General features: G+C 47.3%; 2 protein-coding genes across 2 annotated transcripts in view; one reads left to right on the plus strand and one right to left on the minus strand.

Annotated features, from left to right (window-relative positions):
- Window positions 1-882: 882 nt before the first annotated feature.
- On the minus strand, window positions 883-24,955 carry LOC132830122 (heat shock cognate 71 kDa protein-like). The gene is made up of 4 exons (XM_060847619.1): window positions 24,885-24,955; window positions 18,705-20,500; window positions 5,018-6,130; window positions 883-2,325 (listed from the first exon to the last, which is right to left on the minus strand). The coding sequence occupies exons 2-4, from the start codon at window positions 19,272-19,274 to the stop codon at window positions 2,077-2,079; spliced, it is 1,932 nt and encodes a 643-aa protein (XP_060703602.1). The 5' UTR covers window positions 19,275-20,500; window positions 24,885-24,955; the 3' UTR covers window positions 883-2,076.
- cnksr1 (connector enhancer of kinase suppressor of Ras 1) overlaps window positions 6,585-24,959 on the plus strand; it is a 102,965-nt gene continuing 84,590 nt past the window's right edge. Inside the window, exon 1 of the mRNA XM_060847618.1 lies at window positions 6,585-6,638. Within this exon, the coding sequence (XP_060703601.1) occupies window positions 6,599-6,638 (40 nt within the window). The 5' untranslated portion in view covers window positions 6,585-6,598. The remainder of the gene's footprint in view (window positions 6,639-24,959) is intronic.

The raw sequence follows: 24,959 nt of genomic DNA on the forward strand, positions 1-24,959 counted from the left end.
AATCATGAGGGGCATAGCTAGGTTAAATAGATAAAGTCTCTTCCCTGGGATAGGGCAGTCCAGAACTAGAGGGTATAGGTTTAGGGTGAGGGGAAAGATATAAAAGAGATCTAAGGGGCAACTTTTTCACGCAGACAGTGGTACGTATATGGAATGAGCTGCCAGAGGAAGTGGTGGAGGTTAGAACAATTGCATTAATATAAAAGGCATCTGGATGGGTATATGAATAGGAAGGGTTTAGAGGAATGTGGGCCGGGTGTTGGCAGGTGGGACGAGATTGGGTTGGGATATCTAGTCGGCATGGACCTAAGGGTTTCCCTGCTGTACATCTCTATGATTCCATGACTCTATAACTAGAGTCAACAGAATACCATTATGCATCCTAAAATACATGTACCTAATAAATGGCATGCCATGATGCAATCTACAAGAAATCTGAATGTATAGTGAATCACCAATTCCATGCATTAGTCTACTTACAGTACAGTGTCAATAGCAAGATCATCTTGGCTTCTGAAAACCTTCTACCTGCTAGATACTAATGATCTGCCAGTGGCGAGACTACCAGTGTGCACAAAGATTGGTATAGCCACAAATGATGATATAGAAAACCACATCCACTGTGGCACTACAGTCCACAAAGGATGTAATTGAATCAATTGAAATTGAAACCATTCTCAACGTTGATCTGTTTCACAATGGTTCTTGCAAAAGTGTGAGTTGCAATCAGCAGCTGCTGAAGATAAGCAACTGCAAGAGTTGCAAAAGACTATTATTCAGGATAAAGAATAATACTATTAATTAATACCTGACAGTATTAAAGAAGTACCCAAAAAGACTTGTTTATTTTAGTCAAACAGAGATAAATCATCTTCAAGGCAAACAAATACCAATACCAATAGCATTATGTCAGAATGTAATGTCTGTGTTGCATCAAGGACACATGAGTATAGACCACACAAGATGGCTAGCAATGTAAATCTGCATACTGGCCTGGGATGAATCAGGATATTCAACAACTCAAGAACACATTTGAGGCATGACAAATGTACCAACCTTCTATATTGACATGATGTAGCAACAAATCTATATATTTGGGAAGATTACATCCTTGTGACAGATTACGTCTCCAAATTTTCTATTGTTCAAAGACTTAATCGATGCATAATATCCCAGAATGGGTGGTGTCTAACAACAGACTACAATTTACTGGGAGCCATTTAAAGGTATGTATATTATTAAGTTGAGAGTGACCACATTGTCATCTTACAATTCACATTTAGATGATTTGCAGAACATAAGGTTCCTGCTACCAAATCGATCATCTAAATGCTGAGCAACAAGGCCAGATTTTCGAATTGCGTTGTTATATATTTGCACAACACCAGTCAGAAAGGTTCCTCCTCCCCAGCACAACTTATGCTCAAGATACAGGAGACACAGGATATACTTTTTCGAAGACAGAGGATAATGAAAGAGATGCATGAAAAGCAAGCTGGTAGATAATTACTAAAACTGCACACTAAACAGAGTGCAATTTAGAAAAACAAATGCAGATACTTCAATTTGAGCAAAGGTTTCTAAAAATAGGCAACCAAGCCAAATCATACAAAGTCATCACTGATCATGGTGCTACATTGTAAATGGAACAGAAGCCAGCTCAGACCAAAGTATGATACATCAATCATGCACTTTAATGTTCATATTTTTCAGTCTCATATTTGACAGTAATGCAACCTGTCTGTATCACCTGTTGCTAAAATATCTTATTGACTCAAACAAGCAGTTAATTTCCAGCTTGGTGTAGTAGTGAAAAATACAATTATTTATATCAAAACATATATTGTCGAAGAATTATTTTTGAGCATTGAGTCTGATGCTCTGTGCCTAACTGTAACCTACCATGTTCTAGTTTGGATCACACGCTGTCTCCTGTTTACATTATGGCTAATTTAATAGTTAAAGAATAAAGCTGAACTTAAGAGAATAACCATGTGTCTGAAGAAAACAAATGTTATTTTAGTAAATTATCACTGGTGGAGAATAATTGTTGTTTCATTTATTTTTCTGTTATCTTTAGTCCACTTCCTCTATAGTTGGTCCAGCAGATCCTGGGCTGCTTGCTTCTCCTGGAGGAAATCCCCCTGGACCAGGGGCAGCACCACTCTGGTACAGATGAGCCAGAACAGGATTACACACCTTCTCCAGCTCCTTCTGATGAAACTCAAACTCTTCTTTTTCAGCCATTTGGTTTCGATCTAGCCAATCGAGGGTCTCCTTTATCTTGTTCAAAACTTTCTGTTTGTCATCTTCACTCAGTTTACCCTGAAAACATCAAATTAAGATAAGAATCTCAGTCCATTAAGCAGGCAATATAGTGGAGTTAAATCGTTTTCATAGATACTGAGGTTTACGTCGCATAGCTGCAAGAGCATTTTTATTGAATTATTGATGTACGGGTTTTCTTCATATCATTGCTGGGTCTGTGACTCTAAAACTGAAACCTCTGATGACTGACCATTTCCCTGCTCCCGCCTTTCCCACCCCCATCCCTGCCCCTGCCCCAACCCCCACCCCAACACCACTACCGCCATTGGCGTTGACTGTTTGGAACTTTTCTATCAAGTCTTTCTTAACCTTATTTATGGAAAAGATTTGGTTTCTGTAATCTTTTAATCTTTCCATGTAACTGAAATCTTTCAACCCTAGTATAATTCTAGTAAATTTTGTCTATAATCTCTCTAATAATTGTCTAATTATCCTTGAAATGTGGTGTCCAATAGTAATGACAAAATTCCAGCTGGGACCTGGCCAGTGTTGAATAAAGGTTGAGCTGAACTTCCATGCCTCTAGAAAACCAAAGATTTGTGGACATATATCCGAAGTTCTTTCTTTTTATGCATCCCCTTCAGTGTTGTAGTGTTTAGTTGTATTCCTTCTGTTTATTTTTCTTACCACAATAAATAATCTCACACCTTTCAGTGTTAATTTTAAATGACACTTGTCTGCCCAATTCACCAGTACACTTCTTTCCTGGAGTCAATTACTATTCTCATTGTTATTTATTATGTGGAGTAGTAATCAAAGAAGCATACTTGTTATTTTTTCATTACAAAGAGGTTAAAATGAAGGATCCAAATTAAAGCAGCAATGTGATCAGAATTTGAAAATTCAAGAATAGAAAATAAATAATAAAATAGCTTCCAAGTTGCAAAAGGGAAGACTTGATATCAAGCTATATTCGATTATTAAAAGTGCTGTGAATGCAAGTGAAATGTATTCTCTCACCTCCACATCTCTCCGTTTAGTATCACTCATTTTTTTCTTATTTATTCACAGCATATAGCCCACGGTGGCACAGGTGGGCGGCAAGGTGGTACAGTGGTTAGCACTGCTGTTTCACAGCACCAGAGACCTGGGTTCAAATTCCCGCCTCAGGCGACTGTGTGGAGTTTGCACATTCTCCCCATGTCTGCGTGGGTTTCCTCCGGGTGCTCCGGTTTCCTCCCACAGTCCAAAAATGTGCAGGTTAGGTGAACTGGCCATGCTAAATTGCCTGTAGTGTTAGGTGCAGGGGTAAAGGTAGGGGAATGGGTCTGGGTGGGTGTGCTTCGGAGGGTCAGTGTGGACTTGTCGGGCCGAAAGGCCTGTTTCCACACTGTAAGTAACATATAATATAATATTATATATAATCTAAAATATAGGCATCACTGGCTATGATATCGTTAATTACCCATCCTGAATTGCCCAGAGGGCAGTCAAGATTCTACCACATTGCTGTGGGTCTGGAATCAGATGTTGGCCAGACCAGGTAAAGATGGTAGTTTCCTTCCCTGAAGGATATTAGTGAACCAAATGGGTTTTTCCAACAATCAACAATAATTTCATGGTCACCATTAGACCCTTAACTGCAGAGTTTTACTGAATTTAAATTCCATTCTCTGCCTTGGTGGCATTCAAACCCATGTGTGCATCATTCCTGTTCTTTGTCTGTCTATATATGTATGTACCTGCATGTGCATATTCTTTTGAAGTCTGGAAGTAGATGGTTGTGTGGACATAAGCATGTACATGTTTGGTTGCCTCTGAGTGTATATGATAAGTTGTGAATGTGAGTATTTGCATATAATTGTGCAAGTAAGCATGTGAATGCATTAGTGTAAGTACATATAAATGTATTTGTCAGTGTGCATACATGCACGTGTGGTGGGATGAGTGTGTCTTTGTTTATCGAGTACTTATTATGTTTGATCACCCCATGTTTACAAACCCTGCTGAAAATGGTGACTACATAAGAATAGTGACCATTTCAGCACATTATATAAATCACTCTGGCCCCATGGAACTGTATCTGAGCAAGAATCATGCGTGTACTAGAGAAGAAAGGACAAAAACTTGCCAAGAAACGGAGACATAGAGGACCGTTGGTCAGCATTATTGTATCTGAAATAATTCCATAAAACATTTTCAATTTACTCGGGAGACAACACTTACATTGTTTGTTTATATATTTGTTCCAAAACAGCATGGTGGAAATGATCTAATTAAGCACTTTACACATTCACTGGTACTGTCACAAGTCCCTTGGGAAATCCTTTTGTTTAATCATCTCAAATCTGTCAGAATTCAAATGCTATGTACAGAATCAGATCATTAATCCTCAGATGCCTTGGCTTGGGTTTCTGCTCTTCGGCTCCCTACTGTGATTTATACAACACTTTTCTGTGATGTGATAAACTGTGCATAGTTAAGTGCTTTACACTCCTGCTTGCTCAAGCAGATAGATTCACTTGTGTTAAATGTATTAATTTTTTTATTTCCAAGAATCTACAACCCTTGAGAATTTATGGAAACACTAGTGATTTGCAGTCAGTTAAAATGCATATTTTGAACAGCACATTATAACACTCTTTATATATTGATAGCTACATTAATGACATACTAGATTTTTTCCCCCATAATCAATCTGCCTATTTCCTTGAGGCATGCTATTTGATATCACAGTATTGATTCCTACCTTTATGTTATCAGATTCCACTGTGGATTTCACATTGTATGCATACGATTCAAGGGTGTTTTTGGCAGTTATCCGCAGTCGTTGTGCTTCATCATCTGCTTTGTAACGTTCTGCCTCATTCACCATGCGATCAATATCCTCTTTGCTCAGGCGCCCTTTGTCATTTGTGATGGTGATCTTATTCTCCTTACCAGTACTTTTGTCCACAGCAGAAACATTCAATATTCCATTGGCATCAATGTCAAAGGTGACCTCTATCTGAGGGACACCTCGGGGTGCAGGTGGGATTCCTATCAACTCAAACTTGCCTAGCAGGTTGTTGTCTTTGGTCATGGCTCGCTCACCCTCAAACACTTGGACCAGGACACCAGGTTGGTTGTCTGAGTATGTGGTAAAGATTTGGGTCTGCTTTGTGGGAATAGTTGTGTTTCTCTTGATGAGGGTCGTCATCACTCCTCCAGCTGTTTCAATACCCAATGATAGGGGTGTAACATCCAGAAGGAGCAAATCCTGCACTGTTTCTGAGACATCTCCACTCAGAATGGCTGCTTGTACAGCTGCCCCATAAGCTACTGCCTCATCAGGATTGATGCTTTTATTCAACTCCTTCCCACTAAATAGGTCCTGCAAAAGTTTCTGTATCTTCGGAATTCTAGTAGATCCCCCCACAAGTACAATCTCATGAATCTGGCTCTTGTCCATTTTGGCATCTCTTAGAGCTTTTTCCACGGGCTCCAGGGTTCCTCGGAAGAGATCGGAATTCAGCTCCTCAAACCGTGCCCGAGTGATGGAAGTGTAGAAGTCTATGCCTTCAAACAGGGAGTCAATCTCCAGGCTGGCCTGCGAGCTGGAGGACAGAGTTCGTTTTGCCCTTTCACAGGCAGTATGAAGGCGACGCACAGCTCGCTTGTTCCCACTGATATCCTTCTTGTATTTGCGCTTGAACTCTTCAATAAAGTGGTTCACCATACGGTTATCAAAATCCTCACCACCGAGGTGTGTGTCTCCAGCTGTGGATTTGACCTCAAAGATGCCATCCTCGATTGTAAGAATTGACACATCAAAGGTTCCACCACCCAAATCGAAGATGAGGACATTACACTCCACTCCTACCTAAACAACAAACAAAACAATCTTCAGGGTACAATCTACACCAGTGGTTGTGATGGAAGGTGCAGTCATATTTGAAGGAACATTAACAATGTGAAAGCTGTTAAATAAATTAAAGGATTAAAGGGACGATACATAGGGATTCTAACGGTGAATATATTTTAACTCTTACTGCTGTAAAGAAAATAGGTTTGAGATGTATCCTGAAGGACAGTTTCAAACTGGATTTAATTTCCAACAGAAAAACAAAAACAGATTACCAAAGAAACTCAGTGGGTGTGGCAGTATCTGTGGGGGGCAAAAACATTGTTAATATTTCAAGTCCAATGACCTTTCTTCACAACTAGAAGCCCCCAGCAAAAGATGGTATTTATGCTAGCAATTGGAGAGTCAGGAGGAAAAGGAGCGAGCAGATGGGCGGAGATGAGCACAGTGTGAGCAAGAGAGGCTAGGCAGACAAAAGGATTGTTGATGGGGAAGACGAGAAGTTCGGTTGGTGATAATGGGGATTGTGAGTAGTTGTAAATCCTTTGGTTTTGCTGAAAGCACCCCTTTCATGACAGGAGTTGGGGGTGGGTAATGGAGAAGGTTCATGTTCTGAAATTGTTAAACTTGATTTTGAATCCTGAATGATGTAAGGTATCTAAACGCATTGAGCTTTGCCGGAGTACTGCAGCAGGTCTGAGACAGAAAGTTGGCATAGGAACACAGTGGTGTGTTGAAATGTCAAAACAACTGTAAGCTCAGTTTTTTTTAAATGGGCAGAACGCAGGCGTTCCACATTCACCCAGTCTGTGTTTTGTCTCCCCAGTTTAGTGGAAACCGCATTATTAGTGAATTAGTAGACTAGATTGAATAAAATGTTTCACCTGGGAGGTGTGTCTGGAGCCTTGGATGGTGAGGATATAAATGGACAAGTATTGCACCTTCAGTGATTAAATAAGGTAATAGATTGGGACATGGAGAGGGGAAAAAAATGTTTCACCATGCCCTATGAAACCAGAGTTAAATCAACTTAATACATTCAGCAGGTTTGTCTGGTACATAATAGATGTTGGCAATGCTTTGCATTTATTTTAATCACACTGCAAAATATTAATTGTAATTCTTAATTGCAAATAATAGTCATTAATAGCCAATGGAATATTGTACAACTATTGGCTGAGGCTTTTCCCTTAACCTATTGACCAGCATTTCTTTTCTATATCCAGAGGTGCATTTACACAACTGAACGTTTTGTTTCGCATCAGCAAATCACTCTTTGCTTTTAATCAACCACCACCAGCAAATTACCCGCGCTCTCCAACTGATCAATTTCCGGGCAAAGGCCGTTAATGGTAATATAGAGCAGCAAATGTGAGGGAGAGAATGCGAAATCAAAATGGGGTTGGAAAGAGGAGGGTTTTTTTTACACATCCAGCAGTGCTCTTACACAGGCCTGAGGGAGGGAGCGAAACTAAACGGAGGTTGGAAGGAGTTTTCTTTAATTTATTTAAAACTTAGCACAAGTGTCTCCTTGTTTAAGCACATTCTAATGACTTTTTTTTGGGTTGGTGTGTAGTAAATCAAGGACACTGCTTTAATCTTGCTGCAGCCATTTCCGGTTTAGCAGGGCTCCTGAGCATGCTCAGGTTTTGTTTCGATTAAGAAAAGTAAACTGCAATTTCGTTGCTTCCTTGTTTCTCACGGTTTATCACGTCTTCTGGTCCCGACTGTTTTACTGGGCAGTTTTTAAGCCAGCCCTATTCGCTGCCTCTCCCACTCATGACGAAGATTCAGGTGAGCAGCGAAAGGGGAGGAGGAGGCTGGCCAGGCAGAGAGAGGGAAGTGGTGACCTGAGCGCTCAGTGAGTAGGAGAGGCTCTGAGTGTGTGAGAGGGTGGGAGTTGTGAAAGGGGTGCATAGGGCAAGTGAGAATCGAGCGAGGCGAAAAGCTGGAGCAGGACTTCAGTTGAAATAGTACTGTGATTTTCTAATATTTAGTGAGTCTTTGAATTTGTAAAAAGATATTTGGGCCGTTAGCTTCAAAGTACGCAGAAAAGTTTTTAAGATTGAAATTACAGGTCAGGAAAGAAACCTATCCTAGTGACGGGCTTTCTACGGAAAGGGATTTTTTTTCACACGTCTTATTTTAGGAACACAACATAGTTAAAGTTAAAAATCACACAACACCAGGTTATAGTCCAACAGGTTTAATTGGAAGCACACTAGCTTTCAGAGCGTCGCTTCGAAAGCTAGTGCTTCCAATTAAACCTGTTGGGCTATAACCTGGTGTTGTGATTTTTAACTCCTACAGACCCAGACGCTGACCCATACGCTCACCCAGACCCTCTCTTATACTCAAGCTCTCTCTCGTACGTTCATTCATACACTCCCAGAAGCGGCCTCTCAAAGACTTATACCCCTTTACACTCACACGAACACACATAAGTTTGTGGGGTGAATTTGGACTTGCAGAACTACATTTTATTTTGCTCAAAACTGCTTAAAACTATGTAAAATTCTGTAAACTTTTATTTTCGATTAGAATCAGTCTGAACTTTGGGGCACAGACAGGGCACCTCATACCTTTGATGCATTATCTGGGCCAACATGGCACCTACTGTTAAAGGTCACTTGAGAATGTAACTTTAAGAAAGTTCTGGAATTTATATATGAAAGAACTGAAACCAACATGTCCATTCTAAAAGATGAGACTTAATAAACAATGCAGGTTATTTTCAATACCTGTACATAATTTGTTATATCACACTGTAAACTTTTGCTATAAATTCTGTGTCCTAAGGTGTTATCCTCCACAACTATCTGGTGAAGGAGCAGCATTCCAAAAACTAGTGCTTCCAAATAAACCTGTTGGGCTATAACCTGGTGTTGTGTGATTTTTAACTTTGTACTTTCATTCTGTAATGCAACCTAATCTCCAGTAAATTGATAGTCTGTTTGTATAGTTTAATGAAATTTCTTGTCACTGTACATTGTAACCTACTTCATATTGTAATGTAATCTAGTCTTGTATGTTTGCTTAGCGTTAAGTTGTAAATTTTTTCACTGTCATTGTATTTTGTGACCTAGGCTTATGGCATAACGTGCTCCTGTCGTTGTACATTGTGGCTTAGTTTTTTCCACCTTCCTACTGCAACTAATTCTGTACATCTCCTGAATTTTCATCAGTGTAATTTTTGATATTCTACCCTCAACTCCTGGAAAGAACTCATCTACCATAATTATCTCTGAAGTTGGACAATAACAAATCCATATTTTAATGACAACTTCACTCTACCTTCATCAACATTATCCCACGAGAAGACCTATGATGTTAATCTAGACTCTATTGCGTTATCCCTTTTTATTTCTCACTTAGATTATGTATTCCAATAATTGCTGCTTAAGTTTTCAGTTTTTGTATGCATTTGAGATCCCACTCCAAATCTGAGTCCATTATTTCCATTTACACTTTTTATTCACTTTTTCTGTTTAGCCCTCCTGGAACATCATTCCCTCACCCTGTTGTTGTGCCCCTTTTCATTTCTCTTTTCTGAAGCAGTCTGCTCTTCCGAACCCAGCCTTGCAGTTTTCTTCAACTTTTCTGGCAGCTCCTAGGCTTGATTCCCTCTTAGTTGAAGAGTGTGGTGCTGAAAAAGCACAGCAGGTCAGGCAGCATCTGAGGAGCCAGAGAACTGATGTTTCAAGCATAGGCCCTTCATCAGGAATGAGACTTGTGGGCCAAGGAAGCTGAGAAATAAATGGGAAGGGGTGGGGCAAGGAGGGATGGTAGCTGGGAAGGCGATAGGTCAGTCAAGATGGGGGTGAAAGTGATAGGTTGGAGCAGATAGGTGGGAAGGAAGATGGATAGCTAGGACCTTTCAAGAGGGTAGTGCCAAGTTGGAAGGTTGGGACTGGGATAAGGTGGGGGGAGGGGAAATGGGGGCAACATGTGAAATCCATATTGATACCATGTGGTTGGAGGGTCTCAAGGTGAAAGATGAGGCATTTTTCCTCCGGGTGGTTAGGGTTTGGCAATGAAGGAGGCCCAGGACCTGCGTGTCCTTGGCAGAGTGGAAGGAGGAGTTAAAGTGTTCAGCCACAGGCCACTGAGGTTTGTTAGTGCATGTGTCCCAGAGATGTTCCCTGAAAAGATCCACAAGTTGGCGTCCTGTCTCCCTAAAGTAGAGAAGAGCACATTGGATGCAATGGATACAGTAGATGGCGCGTGTGGAGGTACAGGTGAATTTTTGTCGGATGTGGAAGGATTCTTTGGGGGAGGTGTGCGCACAAATTTTTTACTTCTTGCAGTGGTAGGAAAGGTGCCAGGAGGGGAGGCTGGGTTGGTGGAGGGCATGGACCTGACAAGGGAGTTGCGGAGGAATGGTGTCCTGAAACACAAATAAGGTTGGGGAGAAAAACATATCCCTGGTGGTGGGGTCTGTTTGTAGGTGGCAGAAATGGAGGAGGATGATGCAATGTATCCGGAGGTTGGTAGGGTGGAAGATAAGGACTGGGGGGTTCTGTCCTTGTTGCAATTAGAGGAGTGGGGTTCAAGGGCAGAGGTGCAGGAAGTGGAGGAGGTGCGCTGGAGGGCATCCTCGACCAGGTGGGAAGGGAAATTGCAGTCTTTGAAGAAGGAGGTCATCTGGGATGTTCTGTGGTGGAATTGGTACTCCTGGGACCGGATGTGGCAGAGGAATTGGGAATAATGGATGGCATTTTTACAGGAGGGAGGAGGTGTAGTCCAGGTAGCTGTGGGAGTCAGTCAGTTTGTAGTGGATGTCAGTGTTGGGTTGGTCACCGGAAATGGAAATGGAAATGGAGATGGAGAGGTCAGGAAGGGGAGGGAGGTGTCTGACATGGTCCAGGTATACTTGAGGTCAGGGTGGAAGGTGTTTGTGAAGTTAATGAACTGTTAGACCTCCTTGTGGGAGCACAAGGTAGCACCAATATAATCATTGATGGTGTAGAGGAAAAGGTGGGGACTGGTGCCAGTGTAGCTGCAGAATCTTAGATTCCCTACAGTGTGGAAACAGGCCATATGGCCCAACAAGTCCACACCAACCCTCCCAACCAAACCCATTACTCTACGTTTACTCCTGACTAATGCACCTAACCTACACATTCTGGAACACTATGCGCAATTTAGCATGGCCAATTCACCTAATCTGCACATCTTTGGATTGGGGATGGAAACCAGTTCCACATACCCAATGAAGAGGCAGACATAGCTGGGGCCTATGCAAGTGTCCATTGGTATCCCTTTGGTCTGGAGGAAATGGGAGGATTGGAAGGAGAAATTGTTGCGGATAAGGCCTGACCGGCTGTGTTTTTCCAGCACCACTCTCTTCAACCCTGATCTCCAGCATCTGCAGTCCTCATTTTCTCCTAGCTGATTCCCTCTTCGACAAGTCTGCAGTTCAGCCAGTTGAATGAGCGTGTCAGTGGAAGGGTACTGGTTGGGTCGGCATGAGAGGAAGAAATGGGGGACTTTGAGGCCTTCATCATGATGGATAGATGTGTAGAGGGACTGGATGTCCATGGTGAAGATTAGGTATTGGGGATGGGGAAATGAAAGTAATGGTGGAGGTGGAGGTGGAGGGTGTGGGTGGTGTCCCAAATGTAGGTGGGAGTTCCTGGACTAAGGGGTCAGGACGGCGTCAAGAAATGCAGAGATATGTTTGGTGGGGCAGGAAGAGGCTGAGACAATGGGTTGACCGGGGCAGTCAGGTTTGTGAATTTTGGATAGGAGATTAAATCAGGCAGGGCGGGGTTCCTGGACAATGAGGGTGGAGGCTGCGGATAGGAGATCCTAAAAGGTGATGAGGTTGTGGATGGTCTGGGAAATAATGGTTTGGTGATGAGAGTGAGATCATGGTTGAGTGGGCAGTAGGAGGAGGCATCCACAAATTGGCGCCTGGCTTCAGCCTTAGAATTTGGAGTAACAAATTCCGCACTTACTGTGAATCCTTGTCCAAGGATGTCTCCCTTGAAGAAGGTCTCCTCTTCCCTCTCTCACGAGCCTCATTCCTGATGAAGGGCTTATGCCCGAAACATCGATTCTCCTGCTCCTTGGATGCTGCCTGACTGACTGTGTTTTTCCAGCACCCCACTCTTGAGTTTGATCTCCAGCATCTGCAATCCTCACTTTCTCCTAATTGATTCCCTCTTAGACAAGTCTACAGCTTCTCTCTGTGCCTGTCTTGGGATCTTCCAAATGGCTGTGCAGGACAGTTGGCATATGAGCAGAATTCCAATTGCTTCTAAGGAATGACAATTTTTTTAAAGATGTTTTCCACTCTGCGCACCAACTGAAAGCTGATCTTGTTATTCTCCTCCCCATTCAAATTGCCCTTCCTGCTGCTGACCCTGTGAACTCTCCAAACAGATCAGTTATTACCTCCCTCTCTGCATGATTCCCCCCCCTCAAATGTATGTTCACTTGTGAACAATGCCCTACCCATTCTTGAACCAATTCTGGATGATTGCCTCCACATCCTAGCCTGATGACAATCTGACTGAGGGAGGCAGCCACCCCTTTAAAGGAAATGTTTCCACCCAACCATACTTTCCACCTCTTGCCCTGTCAAAGTTCCAGGCTTATGGCATTATATGTGCTATTGTTGTATATTGTGGCTTAGTTTTTTTGCATCTTTTTACTGCAACTAATTCTGTACACCTCCTGAATTTTCATTCCGATGCAAATAATTCCATCAGTGTGACTTCCAATATTCTCTCCACATTTTCACCTTTCTCGACCATCTCACATTATTCCATCGTTCTCATTTTATAATCCTTGTTCATTATTGCCATCCCATCTATGAGAAAAGTTTTCTCGGAGTCATTATCACTTTATTCTATGTTGTCTTTCTTGGTTGTTTTTCCCAATAGTATCATTTCACATTTCTCTGCACTAAGTTTCACCTACTACGTGTTCACCCATTCCACCAGCCTGTCTATGTTCACTTGAAGGATATCTCTTATGTCTATTTTCCCACACTTCATAGCACTTCCAAATGTCATCCATTAATTTTGAACTTGCACTTGCACACTACTACAGTTCATTATTATAGATACAGAAAAGCAATTATTTAATGCTGATTGCTAGGATGCCAAAATGAATATCCTTTAGTCTGAAAGACAACATTCATCACTACTCCACTACTCTGAGCTTTTCATCATTCAACCAACTTCATATCATTGTTGCTTTTGTTCCATCAGTTTTATCTTTACCAGTATTGCCACAAACTCAGTATCATAGCAACCAACTTCATCCATCCCCTTGGCAACCATCTGAGGCTGAAACAGACTTTTCACATACAGTATTTGACCTTGAGATGTGCTGCACCACTGTAATTGTGGGTAGTAACCCGAAACTTTGCTGAGTTAGCGAAAATGAGAAAAACATATGAAGGTTGCTCTATTGAAAAATCAGTCAAATGATGATCTAATCATTAGAAAATCACTGGGCCATGTCTTTATGCTTTCTGAAGGGTTGTGTTTAAATTCAGAGCTGTAACTGACTATGAGGTAGACTGCACTGGTGACACTGTCTGACTGAAGTTCTCATTTAAAACAGATGCATGCACTAGATGTTTGTTATACCTTTTGTCAACAAAACAAACAGTGGATCATATGTTGCATAAATATTATAGGTTGATTGGATGACATAAAGGCTACGAGGAAATAGCTTGTGAGCAGGCTGAACAAGCTGGCAGGAGGTAGGATTTATTCAAACTGAGAGATAAGCCTCTTATTTAAAAAAAACAAGCAGTTGTCTTAAAGAGTGAAAAATTAACTTGACCCTGGAAAATATTACACTTTTGTGATGTTTGTCAATGGTCACCCATGTTGATAGTGCTGTTAAGAAGGTATATGGTGTGATGGGTTTCTTTTGTAGAGGGATTGAGTTCCAGAGCCGCAATATCATGCTGCAACTATACAAAATGCTGGTGCGGCCACACCTGGAATATCGTGTACAGTTCTGGTCACCATATTTCGGGAAGGATGTGGAAGCATTGGAAAAGGTGCAGAGGAGATTTACCAAGATATTTCCTGGTCTGGAGGGAAGGTCTTATGAGGAAAGACTGAGAGACTTGGGTCTGTTCTCATTGGAATGAAGAAGGCTATGAGGGGATTTGATAGAGACATACAAGATGATCAGAGGATTAGATAGGGTAGGCAGTGAAAATCTTTTTGCTAGAATGATGACGTCAGCTTGTACGAGGGGGCATAACTACAAATTGAGGGATGATAGATTTAAGATTGATGTCAGAGGCAGGTTCTTTATTCAGAGAGTGGTAAGGGCATGGAATGCCCTACCTGCCAATATAGTCAACTCAGCCACATTAGGGACATTTGAACAATCCTTGGATAAGCACATGGATGATGATGGGTTAGTGTAGGGGGACAAGCTGAGAATAGTTCACAGGTTGGCGCAACATTGAGGGCCGAAGGGCCTGTTCTGCGCTGTATTGTTCTATGTTCTAATTGTGAAAGATTGGAATGTTAAAGATTGTACATACAGTCTGTATGTATGGAAAAGAAGAATAAGAAATTGTCCTCAAAGTAATAGCTAGTAGGAGTCATCTGACCAATGACTGGATGTTGAGACAGCAGGCTGATCACCTGTTTGCCTGATCCTCAAACATGTCATAGAGTCATAGAGATGTACAGCACGGAAACAGTCCCTTCAGTCCAACTCATCCACGCCGACCCAATCTAGTCCCACTTGCGAGCACCCGGACCATATCCCTTCAAACCCTTCCTATTCATACCCATCCAGCAGTTAGCACAGCTGCCTCACAGCGCCAGAGACCCGGGTTCAATTCCTGCCTCAGGCAATTCTCTGTGTGGAGTTTGCACATTCTCCCCGTGTCTGTGTGGATTTCCTCTGGGTGTTCTGGTTTCCTCCCACAATCCAAAAAATGTGCAGGTTAGGTGAATTGGCCATGCTAAATTGCCCGTAGTATCAGGTGAAGGGGTAAATGGAGGGGAATGGGTCTGGGTGGGCTGCGCTTCGGCGGGTTGGTGTGGACTTGTTGGGCCGAAGGGCATATTTCCACACTGAGTAATCTAATCTAAATGTTGCAATTGTACCACCCTCCACCACTTCCTCTGGCAGCTCATTCCATACACTTACCACCCTCTGCACGAAAAAGTTGCCCCTTAGGTCTCTTTTGTATCTTTCCCCTCTCACCCTAAACCTATGCCATCTAGTTCTGGACTCCCCCACTCCAAGGAAGAGATTCTGTCTATTTATCCTTTCCGTGCCCCTCATGATTTTATAAACCTCTATAAGATCATTCCTCAGCCTCCAACATTCCAGGGAAAACAGCCCCAGCCTATTCACCCTCTCCCTATAGCTCAAATCATCCAAACCTGGCAACATCCTTATAAATCTTTTCTGAACCCTTTCAGGTTTCACAAATCCTTCTGATAGGAAGGAGACCAGAATTGCATGCAATATTCCAAAAGTGGCCTAACCAATATCCTGTACAGCTACAACATGACCTCCCAACTCCAGTACTCAATACTCTGACCAATAAAGGAAAGCATACTGAACGCATGCAAACCAAGTCACTTGCAATTGTAAGCATTGTACAGTAAACTTGTGATACATACCTATTGCAGCATTTTTGAAATGTACCTTGCTTTAATACAGAATAATTGGTTATATCTCATTGTTAGAACTGCCTTGGATTAAACCTGATAGACCAGGGAAGTTAGAATAAAAGCCTACATTACCAAAACCAATCTATTTCCATAGAACAATAGGATTTAGGAACAGGTTTCAGCCATGGCTGATCTGGTTGCCTCCAGCACCACAGAACTCACAACTCCCTTTATCTATCAATAATCTATGTAACTCTGCCTTGAATTAATTCAATAATCCAACATCCATTATTTTTTGTTGAAGTGATTTTCAATGCTGTTAAGCCTCCTGAGAAAATTAAAATTCTCATCATTTTTGCTTTGAAAGGGAGAAAGGGATTATCTTTCAATAGTGTCACTGAGTATGACCAGGGATAGGCACATATGGCATCCCACCATGCATCTAAGCATTCCTCAACTGATGCCCAACTTAATGTCAGTGTGCTTTTATAGGGCTGCTCTCTCGTTAGAATGATTTAAATTGATGTCACCAGACCTCAGGCAAGGGAAAATGTTAAGAAAGAGAGTCTTTCATGGTAACCTCAGCTGATGCAGGAACTGAAACCAATCTGTTGGTGTCATACAGCATTACAAATCAGCCAACTATAGTTACTAAGTTTGGAGATGATACTAAAATTGGAGGTGCAGTGGACAGTGAAGGAGGTTACCTCAGAGTACAATTGGATCTTGATCAGATGGGCCACTGGGCTGACGAGTGGCAGATGGAACTGAATTGAGATAAATGTGAGGTGCTGCATTTTGGAAAGGTAAGTCAGGGCAGGACTTATACACTTAATGGTAAGGTCCTGAGGAGTGTTGCTGAACAAAGAGACCTTGGAGTGCAGGTTCATAGTTCCTTGAAAGTGGAGTCGCAGGTAGATAGGATAGTGAAGAAGGCAATTGGTATGCTTTCCTTTATTGGTCAGAACATTGAGTATTGGAGTTGGGAGGTCAAGTTGCAATTTTACAGGACATTGGTTAGGCCACTTTTGGAATATTGTGTGCATTTCTGATTTCCCTCCTATAGGAAGGATATTGTGAAACTTGAAAGGGTCAGAAAAGATTTACAAGGATGTTGCCAGGGTTGGAAGGTTTAAGCTACAAAGAGAGGCTGAATAAGCTGGGACTATTTTTCCTGGAGCATCAGAAGCTGAGGGGTGACATTAATGAGGTTTATAAAGTCATGAGGGTCATGGATAGGGTAAGTAGACAAGTTCTTTCCCCTGGGTTGGGGGAATCCAGAGCTAGAGGTCATAAATTTAAAGTGAAAGGGGAAAGATTTAATGGCACCTAAAGGGCACAGAGGGTGGTGCATATATGGAATGTGCTGCCAGAGGGAGTGATGGAGGCTGGTACAATTACAACATTTAAAAGGCATCTAGATGGGTATATGAATAGGAAGGGTTTGGAGGGATATGGGCCAGGTGCTGGCAGGTGGGACCAGATTAATTTATGATATCTGGTCAGCATGGAAGAGTTTGACAGAAAGGTCTGTTTCTGTGCTGTATATTTCTGACTCTATGACCCTTAAAACATACTTCTGGGGCAGGTGGGACTTGAACCTAGGTGTGGCTCAAAGGGAGGGACACTACCACTGCACACCCAGTTTTCCCAGAGTACTGTCCTTTGCTCAACCATCTTCAGCTGCTTCATCAAAGATCCTCTCTCCACTGTAAGGCTGAAGTGGGGAGGTTAGATGATGATTGCACAATGTTCAAAACCATTCACAATTCCTCACATTCTGAGGCAGTACATATCCAAATGCAGCATAGAGGACAATATCAGGTTTGGGCTGACAAATGACAAGTACAATTTGTGCCACACAAGTGCCAGGCAATGACCATCTCCAACAATTGCTCCTTGACATTCTATGGCATTGCTCTAACTAAATCCATCAGTGTCAATATCCTTGAGGTGATCTTTGAACAGAAACTCAACTGGATTTGCTGCATAAGTGCTGTGGTTGCAAGTGCAGGTCAGAGTCTAGGAATCTTGCAATGAATCACTCAGCTGCTGGCTTCCCCAAAGCCTATCTACCATCCAAAATATACAAAGTCAGGAGTGTGATGGAATATTCTCCACTTGCCTGGATGAGTGCAACCCCAACAACACACGAAGCTGAACACCATACTGGACAAAGTAGCCAACTTGATTGGGAGCACATCTGCAAACATTCACTGCTTCACCACTGATGCTCAGTAGCAGCAGCATAGGCCATCTACAAGATGAACTGCAGAATTTATCCATGGCTTCTTAAACACCATTTAACAAACAGTTTAATAAATCATGAGGGGCATGGATAGGATAAATAGACAAAGTTTTTTTTTCCCTGGGGTGGGGGAGTCCAGAACGAGAAGGCAGAGGTTTAGGGTGAGAGGGGAAAGATATAAAAGAGACTGAATGGGCATATTTTTCACGCAGAGGGTGGTACGTGTATGGAATGAGCTGTCAGAGGAAGTGGTTGAGTCTGGTACAATTGCAACATTTAAAAGGCATTTGGATGGGTATAAGAATAGGAAGGGTTGGGAGGGATATGGGCCAGGTGCTGGCAGGTGGGTCTAGATTGGGTTGGATATCTGGTCGGCGTGGACAGGTTAGACCAAAGGGTCTGTTTCCATGCTGTACATCTCTATGATTCTATAAACCCACGTTCACTACAATCTAGAAGGAGACACTGTGGAACACTACCACCTGCAAGTTCCCCTCCAAACCTCACACCTTTCTGACTTTGAAATGTATGGCTGAAATTCAGCATTGCTGAGTCCAAATCTTGGACCTCCCTTCAGGGTATTGGGGGTCTACTTGCATCAAATAGACTGCAGTGATTGAGGAAGGCAGCTCATCACCACTTTCTCAACAGCAGCTAACAGGTACCCAATAGATGCTGGGCCAGCCAGCAAAACCCACACCCAATGAATTACTGAACAAAAACTACCCACCCTCTTGTCCAGGCCATAGGCGATGGCGGCGGCAGTGGGCTCATTAATAATCCTGAGGACATTGAGCCCGCTGATAGTCCCCGCGTCCTTGGTCGCTTGGCGCTGGGAATCGTTGAAGTAAGCGGGGACCGTGATCACTGCGCTCGAAATGCTCCTTCCCAGGTAAGCCTCGGCGACCTCCCTCATCTTGGCCAGCACCATGGAGGAAATCTCTTCTGCGTAGAAGGTCTTAGTTTCCCCCTTGTGCTGAACCTCAACTTTGGGTCTGGAGGAGTCATTGATCACTTTAAAAGGCCAATGTTTAAGGTCGGTCTGCACGGCAGCATCGTCGTATCTCCTGCCGATCAGTCTCTTGGCGTCAAATATGGTGTTCTGGGGGTTCATGGCCACTTGGTTCTTCGCCGCGTCTCCGATCAGTCTCTCGGTGTCGGTGAACGCCACATAGCTGGGGGTGGTGCGGTTCCCCTGGTCATTGGCGATAATTTCCACTTTGCCATGCTGGAAGACCCCAACACAGGAGTAGGTGGTGCCCAGGTCGATGCCCACCGCCGGGGGGGTTTTGGAGCTCATGATTGCGGGAAGAGAAGCGAATGGTGCCCAGACTCTGCTGCCGGGCTCTTTATACCCATGTTAGAAAGTTCTGGACGCTTGTGGCTGGGATTGATCCAAGAGTTTAGCATTTGGCCGTGATGAGGTTACCAGAAATAGAGCCATTTGTCAACACAGAAGCATCACTGGAGGTAACCAAATCCAACCAGAGTTTATCAGTGACATAGCTTTGCACAGAGGGGCAGAGGGTCAATAACTGATCGGAGCAGGGAATCCATATCCGAATTAAAATATTGAACAACTGATCGGTGGAAAGTGACGGTATTGAATCAAAGCAGGACATGGGAAGCAATTAACTGCTGCCTATTTTATCTCTCCACTCAACTGTATTTTCCTCACGTTTTTGTACTTTGATTCCTTTTTTTTCCCACCAGTGTCGTGTTTCCTTGCTCTCCCTCTGCTCCTGTCTCTTGTATTTACTTCATTGCTAGAGTTTCCCCTTCTGCCTGTGGCAGGCTCCCACTGCTGGGGCAGAGATCGGGCCGCACCTGCTGGAAGTTTAGCAAAATGGTGTTTGGGAGTCTCAGTCCGCGGCAGAAAAGATCTATTTCCAGCAGCGCGTTCTTCCAGGGTCATGACTTTATTAATATCAAAATCGCTGTCGCATTCAGACCCTATCTAAAAGCTGTCCCCTGCTGCCATCCCGGGCTGTTACATCTTCCAGGCCCAAAATGATTTTGATTGAGCAATGGTTAAGAATGTCAGCTCCTTGAACCCTCTTTAAATACTTCGGGTGTTCAATAACCAGTTACTGTGGTGAGTTCGTCACTGGACGTGCCGCAGGACCTGTGAGAATGGGAAGTGAGTTGGACTGTGCCTAATATTCGGCTCTGAACCCGAAACTTTTGCTTTGTCTCCACACATGTTGCCAGACCTACTTATTTTTCCCGCAATTTCTGTTACTGTTCTTAATAATTTCTGTCAGTGGGCTGTGTACGTCCTTCAGATGAATTATTTGCTATTCACTCCGACACCCAGTTTAATATCGCAGCCTGGGAGCGGAGCAGCTGGTGGGTTCGGTGACGTGTCCAGTTAAGAACCAAAATTTATCTTCCCTTCACATTCCCATTTGGCAGATGATCCAACATTCCCTCCTCATCAAAACTGCGACTGCTGGAAATCAGGAACAAAACCAGGAAAGTTCCAAAAGAGAAAATGCTGGAAAAGCTCAGCAGGTCTGACAGCGTCTGTGGAGAGAAATCAGAGTGAACCTTTCGGGTCCAGTGACCTTTTCCCCTTCTCGCTGGATCTCCATCACTAACCCTGTCCGCCTAGATCATTCTTCGAATTTGCATACGATGTTTTTCACAATTCGTCACGCTACTAATTCAGTTTTTTTAAAGAAATGTTTTTTCGAGATGTCAGTGCCTGGCACAGTATACATTGCCCATCCCTAACTCGGTCATTTGTGGACGCAATTGCTCCTTATAAATCACTTGTAAACAATTCAAACTTGGCCACGTCATTGAACCCAGTAGCATTTCACAGACACTTTGCAACTTGGTTAGATACTGTACAAACTTTGCCACTTTCTCTTATTGAAAAACAGTGGTCAAACATTTCGTTATCTTTACATCCTCCCCTCTCCCCCCTCCCTCCCCCTTCCCCACCCCCCTTCCACTCCACCCTCCCCCACGCCCTTCCCCTTCCATTCCCCACATCCTTCCTCCGCCCTCCCCCTTCTCCCTCCCTCTCCCCCTCACCCTTCCCCCTCATCCTCCCCCTCCCCCTCCCCCACCCTCCTTATCCTCCCCTTTCCCCCTCCCTCCCCACTCCCCCTTCCCGCTCCCTCCACGTCCCCTTACCCCTCCCCTCCCCATCCCTCCCCTTCCCTCTCCCCGCTCCCCCTCCCCTGCCCCCTCCCGCTCCCCTCCTCCCCCTCCCCCCTCTCCCCTCCCTCTCCCCCTCCTCTCCCCTCTCACCTCTTCCCTCCCCTCCCCCTCCCCTCCCCTCACCCTTCCCCTCCTCCCCTCCCCTCCTCCCCCTCACCCCTCCCCTCTTCCCCCCCTCCTCCCCCTCCTGTCGTCCCCCTCCTCTCCCCTCCCTTTCCCCTCCCCTCCTCCCCCGCCCTGCCTCCCCCTCCCGTCTTCCCCCTCCCCGCCTCCCCCTCCCGTCCTCCCCCTCCCATCTTCTCCCTCTCCCCTCCCCCTCCCCTCCCTCTCCCCTCCCCTCCCCTCCTCCCCATCCCCTCCCCCTCTTCCTCCTCCCCCTCCCCGCCCCCTCCTCCCCTCCCATCCGCCCCCTCCCCTCCTCTCCCCCTCCCCTCCTCCCCCTCTCCTCTCCCCTCCCCTACCCCTCCCCTCCCCTACCCCTCCCCTCCCCACCCCTACCCCTCCCCTCCCCACCTCCGCCTCCCTCCCTCCCCCCTCCCTCACCCCCTCCCCCTCCCCTCCTCCCCCCTCCCCCTCTCCCCTCCCCTTCCTCTCCCCCTCCCCCTCCCCTCCTCCCCCTCCCCATCCCTCTCCCCATCCATCTCCCCCTCCCCATCCGTCCCCCCTCCGTCCCCCCTCATCCCTCATTCCTCCCTCCCCTCCATCCCTCCCCCCACCCCATCCCTCCCCCCACCCCACCCCCACTCTCCCCCACCCCCCTCCCCTTCCCCTCCCCCCTTCCCCACCCCCTCCCTCTCCCCCTCCCTCTCGCCCTCCCCTCCCCTCTCCCCCTCGCCTCCCTTCTCCCCCGCCTCCCCCTCCCGTCCTCCCCCTCCCAACCTCTCCCTCTCCCCCCTCCTCTCCCCCTCCCCTCCTCCCCTCCCCTCCCCTCCACCCCCTCCCCTCCTCTCCTCCCCCTCCCCTCCTCCTCTCCCCCTCCCCTCCTCCCCTCTCTCCTCCCCCTCCCCTCCCCTCTCTCCTCCCCCTCCCCTTCCCTCTCTACCTCCGCCTCCCTCTCCCCTCCCCTTCCTCTCCCCTCCCCTCCCCACGCCTCTCCCCAATCCCTCTATCCTCCCTCCCCCATCTCCCTCCCCCTATTCCCCCATCCCCCCTCCCGCTCCCCTCCCTGTCCCCCTATCCCCCTCCCCTCCCTCTCCCCCTCCCCTCCCCCTGTCCCCCTATCCACCTTCCCTCCCCCTCCCCTATTCCCTCACCTATTCCCCTCCCCCTCCACCTCCCCTATCCTATCCCCCTCACCCCATCCCCCCTCCCCCATCCCTCCCCCTCCCCCTATCCCCCCTCCCCTATCCTCCCCCTCCCCTATCCTCCTCCTCTCCCTCCCATCACCCTATCTACCCACCTATCCCCCTATCCCCCTCCCCTATCCCCCTCTCCCTATCCCCCTCCCCCTCCCCTCCCTCTCCCCCTATCCCCCTCCCCTCCCCATTCCTCCCTCCCCCTATTCCCCCATCCCCCCTCCCCTATCCCCCATCCCCCATCCCTCCCCTATCCTATCCCCCTCCCCCTCCCCATTCCCCTCTTCCCCTATCCCCCTCCCCTATCCCCATCCCCCTCCCCTACCCCCACCCCCATCCCCCTCCCCCATCCACTTCCCCCTCCCCTCCCCATCCCCCTCCCCCAATCCACCTCCTATCCCCCTGTCCCCTTCCCTCCCCCTCCCCAATTCCCTCACCTATTCCCCTCCCCTTCACCTCCCTCTATCCTATCCCCCCTCCCCCATCCCTCCCCCTCCCCCTATACCCCCTCCCCCTATCCCCCCTCCCCTATCCTCCCCCTCTCCTATCCTCCCCCTCTCCCTCCCATCCCCCTATCTACCCCTCCCCCTATCCCCCTCCCCATCCCCCTCCCCCATCCCCCTCTCCCTATCCCCCCTCCCCTCCCTGTCCCCCTATCCACCTTCCCTCTCCCCCATCCCCCTCCCCTTCCCCATCCCCCCATCCCTCCCCCTATCCTATCCCCCCTCCCCATCTCCCCTCCCCTCCCCCTATACCCCTATTCCCCCTCCCCATCCCCCTCCCCTATCCCCCTCCCCCACCTCCTACCCCCATCCCCCTCCCCCTCCCCCTCCCTCTCCCCATCCCCCTACCCCCATCCCCATCCCCCTACCCCCATCCCCATCCCCCTCCCCCATCCCCATCCCCCTCCCCCATCCCCCTCCCCATCCCCCCTCCCCCCATCCCCAATCCCCATCCCCCTCACCCCCTCCCCCTCCCCCTCCCCCATCCACCTCCCCCTCCCCATCCACCTCCCCCTCCCCCTCCCCATCCCCTCCCCTCCCCATCCCCCTCCCCCATCCCCCTCCCCATCCCCCCATCCCCCCACCCCCAATCCCCACCCCCCCACCCCCATCCCCCACCCCCATCCCCCACCCCCATCCCCCACCCCCATCCCCCCTCCCCACCCCCATCCCCCTCCCCATCCCCCAGCCCCCCAGCCCCATCCCCTTCCCCTTCCCCATCCCCCTCCTCCATCCCCTCCCCCTCCCCAACACCCCCTCCCCAACCCCCACCCCCTCCCCCACCCCCCATCCCTATCCCCTCCCCCTCTTTCCCCAACCCCTCCCCCCCTCTTTCCCCCACCCCTCCACCTCATCCCCATCCCCCTCCCCCTCCCCCCTCATTCCCCTACTCCCCCTCCCCTCCCCCTCCCCACATCCCCCACCCCCTCCCCACATCCCCCATCCCCACCCCCTCCCCTTCCCCCACCCCCCTCCCCACATCCCCCACCCCCTCCCCACATCCCCCATCCCCACCCCCACCCCCTCCCCTTCCCCCACCCCCCCCTCCCCATCCCCATCATCCCCCCTCCCCATCCCCATCATCCCCCCTCCCCATCCCCATCATCCCCCCTCCCCATCCCCATCATCCCCCCATCCCCACCCCCCATCCCCCTCCCCCCATCCCCATCATCCCCCCATCCCCATCATCCCCCATCCCCACCCCCCATCCCCCTCCCCCCATCCCCACGCCCCACCCCCACCCCCACCCCCATCACCATCATCCCCCCATCACCATCCCCATCCCCCATCCCCACCCCCCATCACCACCCCCCATCCCCATCTCCCCCATCCCCACCCCCTCCCTCACATCCCCCTCCCCATCCCCACCCCCCCCCCCCCACATCCCCCTCCCCCTCCCCCACATCCCCCTCCCCCTCCCCCACATCCCCCTCCCCCTCCCCCTCCCCCACATCCCCCTCCCCCATCCCCATCATCACCATCCCCCATCCCCATCCCCCCATCCCCCACCCCGCTCATCCCCCACCCCCATCCCCATCCCCCCTCTTTCCCCCACTTCCCCTCTCCCTATCACCCCTCCCCCCATCCCCCCTCCCCCTTCCCCCATCCCCTTCCCCTTTTCCACGACACCCCCACTTTCCCCCGTTTAGTTCCCCTCCCCCCCTTTCTCTCCTTCTCTGGATTTAAGTTTTCGGGAGCATTAACACAATTATCTTCCCATTGCGTTGCAGATGAAGCAGGTCGCTTATTTTCATTATTGTTGGTGTAATCTTTTCACTGTTTGGAGCTGGGTTTGCGTTCAGGTGTTTTAGTTTTCTCAGGAGGAATACTGACAATAATCCTTTGATTTTTGGTACCAGTGGGTTCTCCTGGGAGTCTGACCGCGCCCCTCCCCGACTGCCCCCCCCCCCCCCCCCCGACCCCTCCCCACTCTTGTCTTACCTCTTCAGGCTGCACCTTTTTATTGGTCAATGATTGACAGGTGCAGCGACCAATCAGCTTCCGCCGCCGCCTACC

Source organism: Hemiscyllium ocellatum, chromosome 30, assembly GCF_020745735.1.
Source record: "Hemiscyllium ocellatum isolate sHemOce1 chromosome 30, sHemOce1.pat.X.cur, whole genome shotgun sequence".
NCBI classification, from domain to species: Eukaryota; Metazoa; Chordata; class Chondrichthyes; order Orectolobiformes; family Hemiscylliidae; genus Hemiscyllium; species Hemiscyllium ocellatum.

Bases quoted from the DNA above. Each gene is read 5' to 3' on its own strand.
- LOC132830122 (XM_060847619.1), bottom strand. From the start codon at position 19,274: ATGAGCTCCAAAACCCCCCCGGCGGTGGGCATCGACCTGGGCACCACC. The intron at 6,131-18,704 runs GTGGGTAGTTTT...TTTGTTGTTTAG, and splicing joins CCTATGGCCTGGACAAGAGG to GTAGGAGTGGAGTGTAATGT. The intron at 2,326-5,017 runs GTAGGAATCAAT...TGATGTTTTCAG, and splicing joins TGGAATCTGATAACATAAAG to GGTAAACTGAGTGAAGATGA.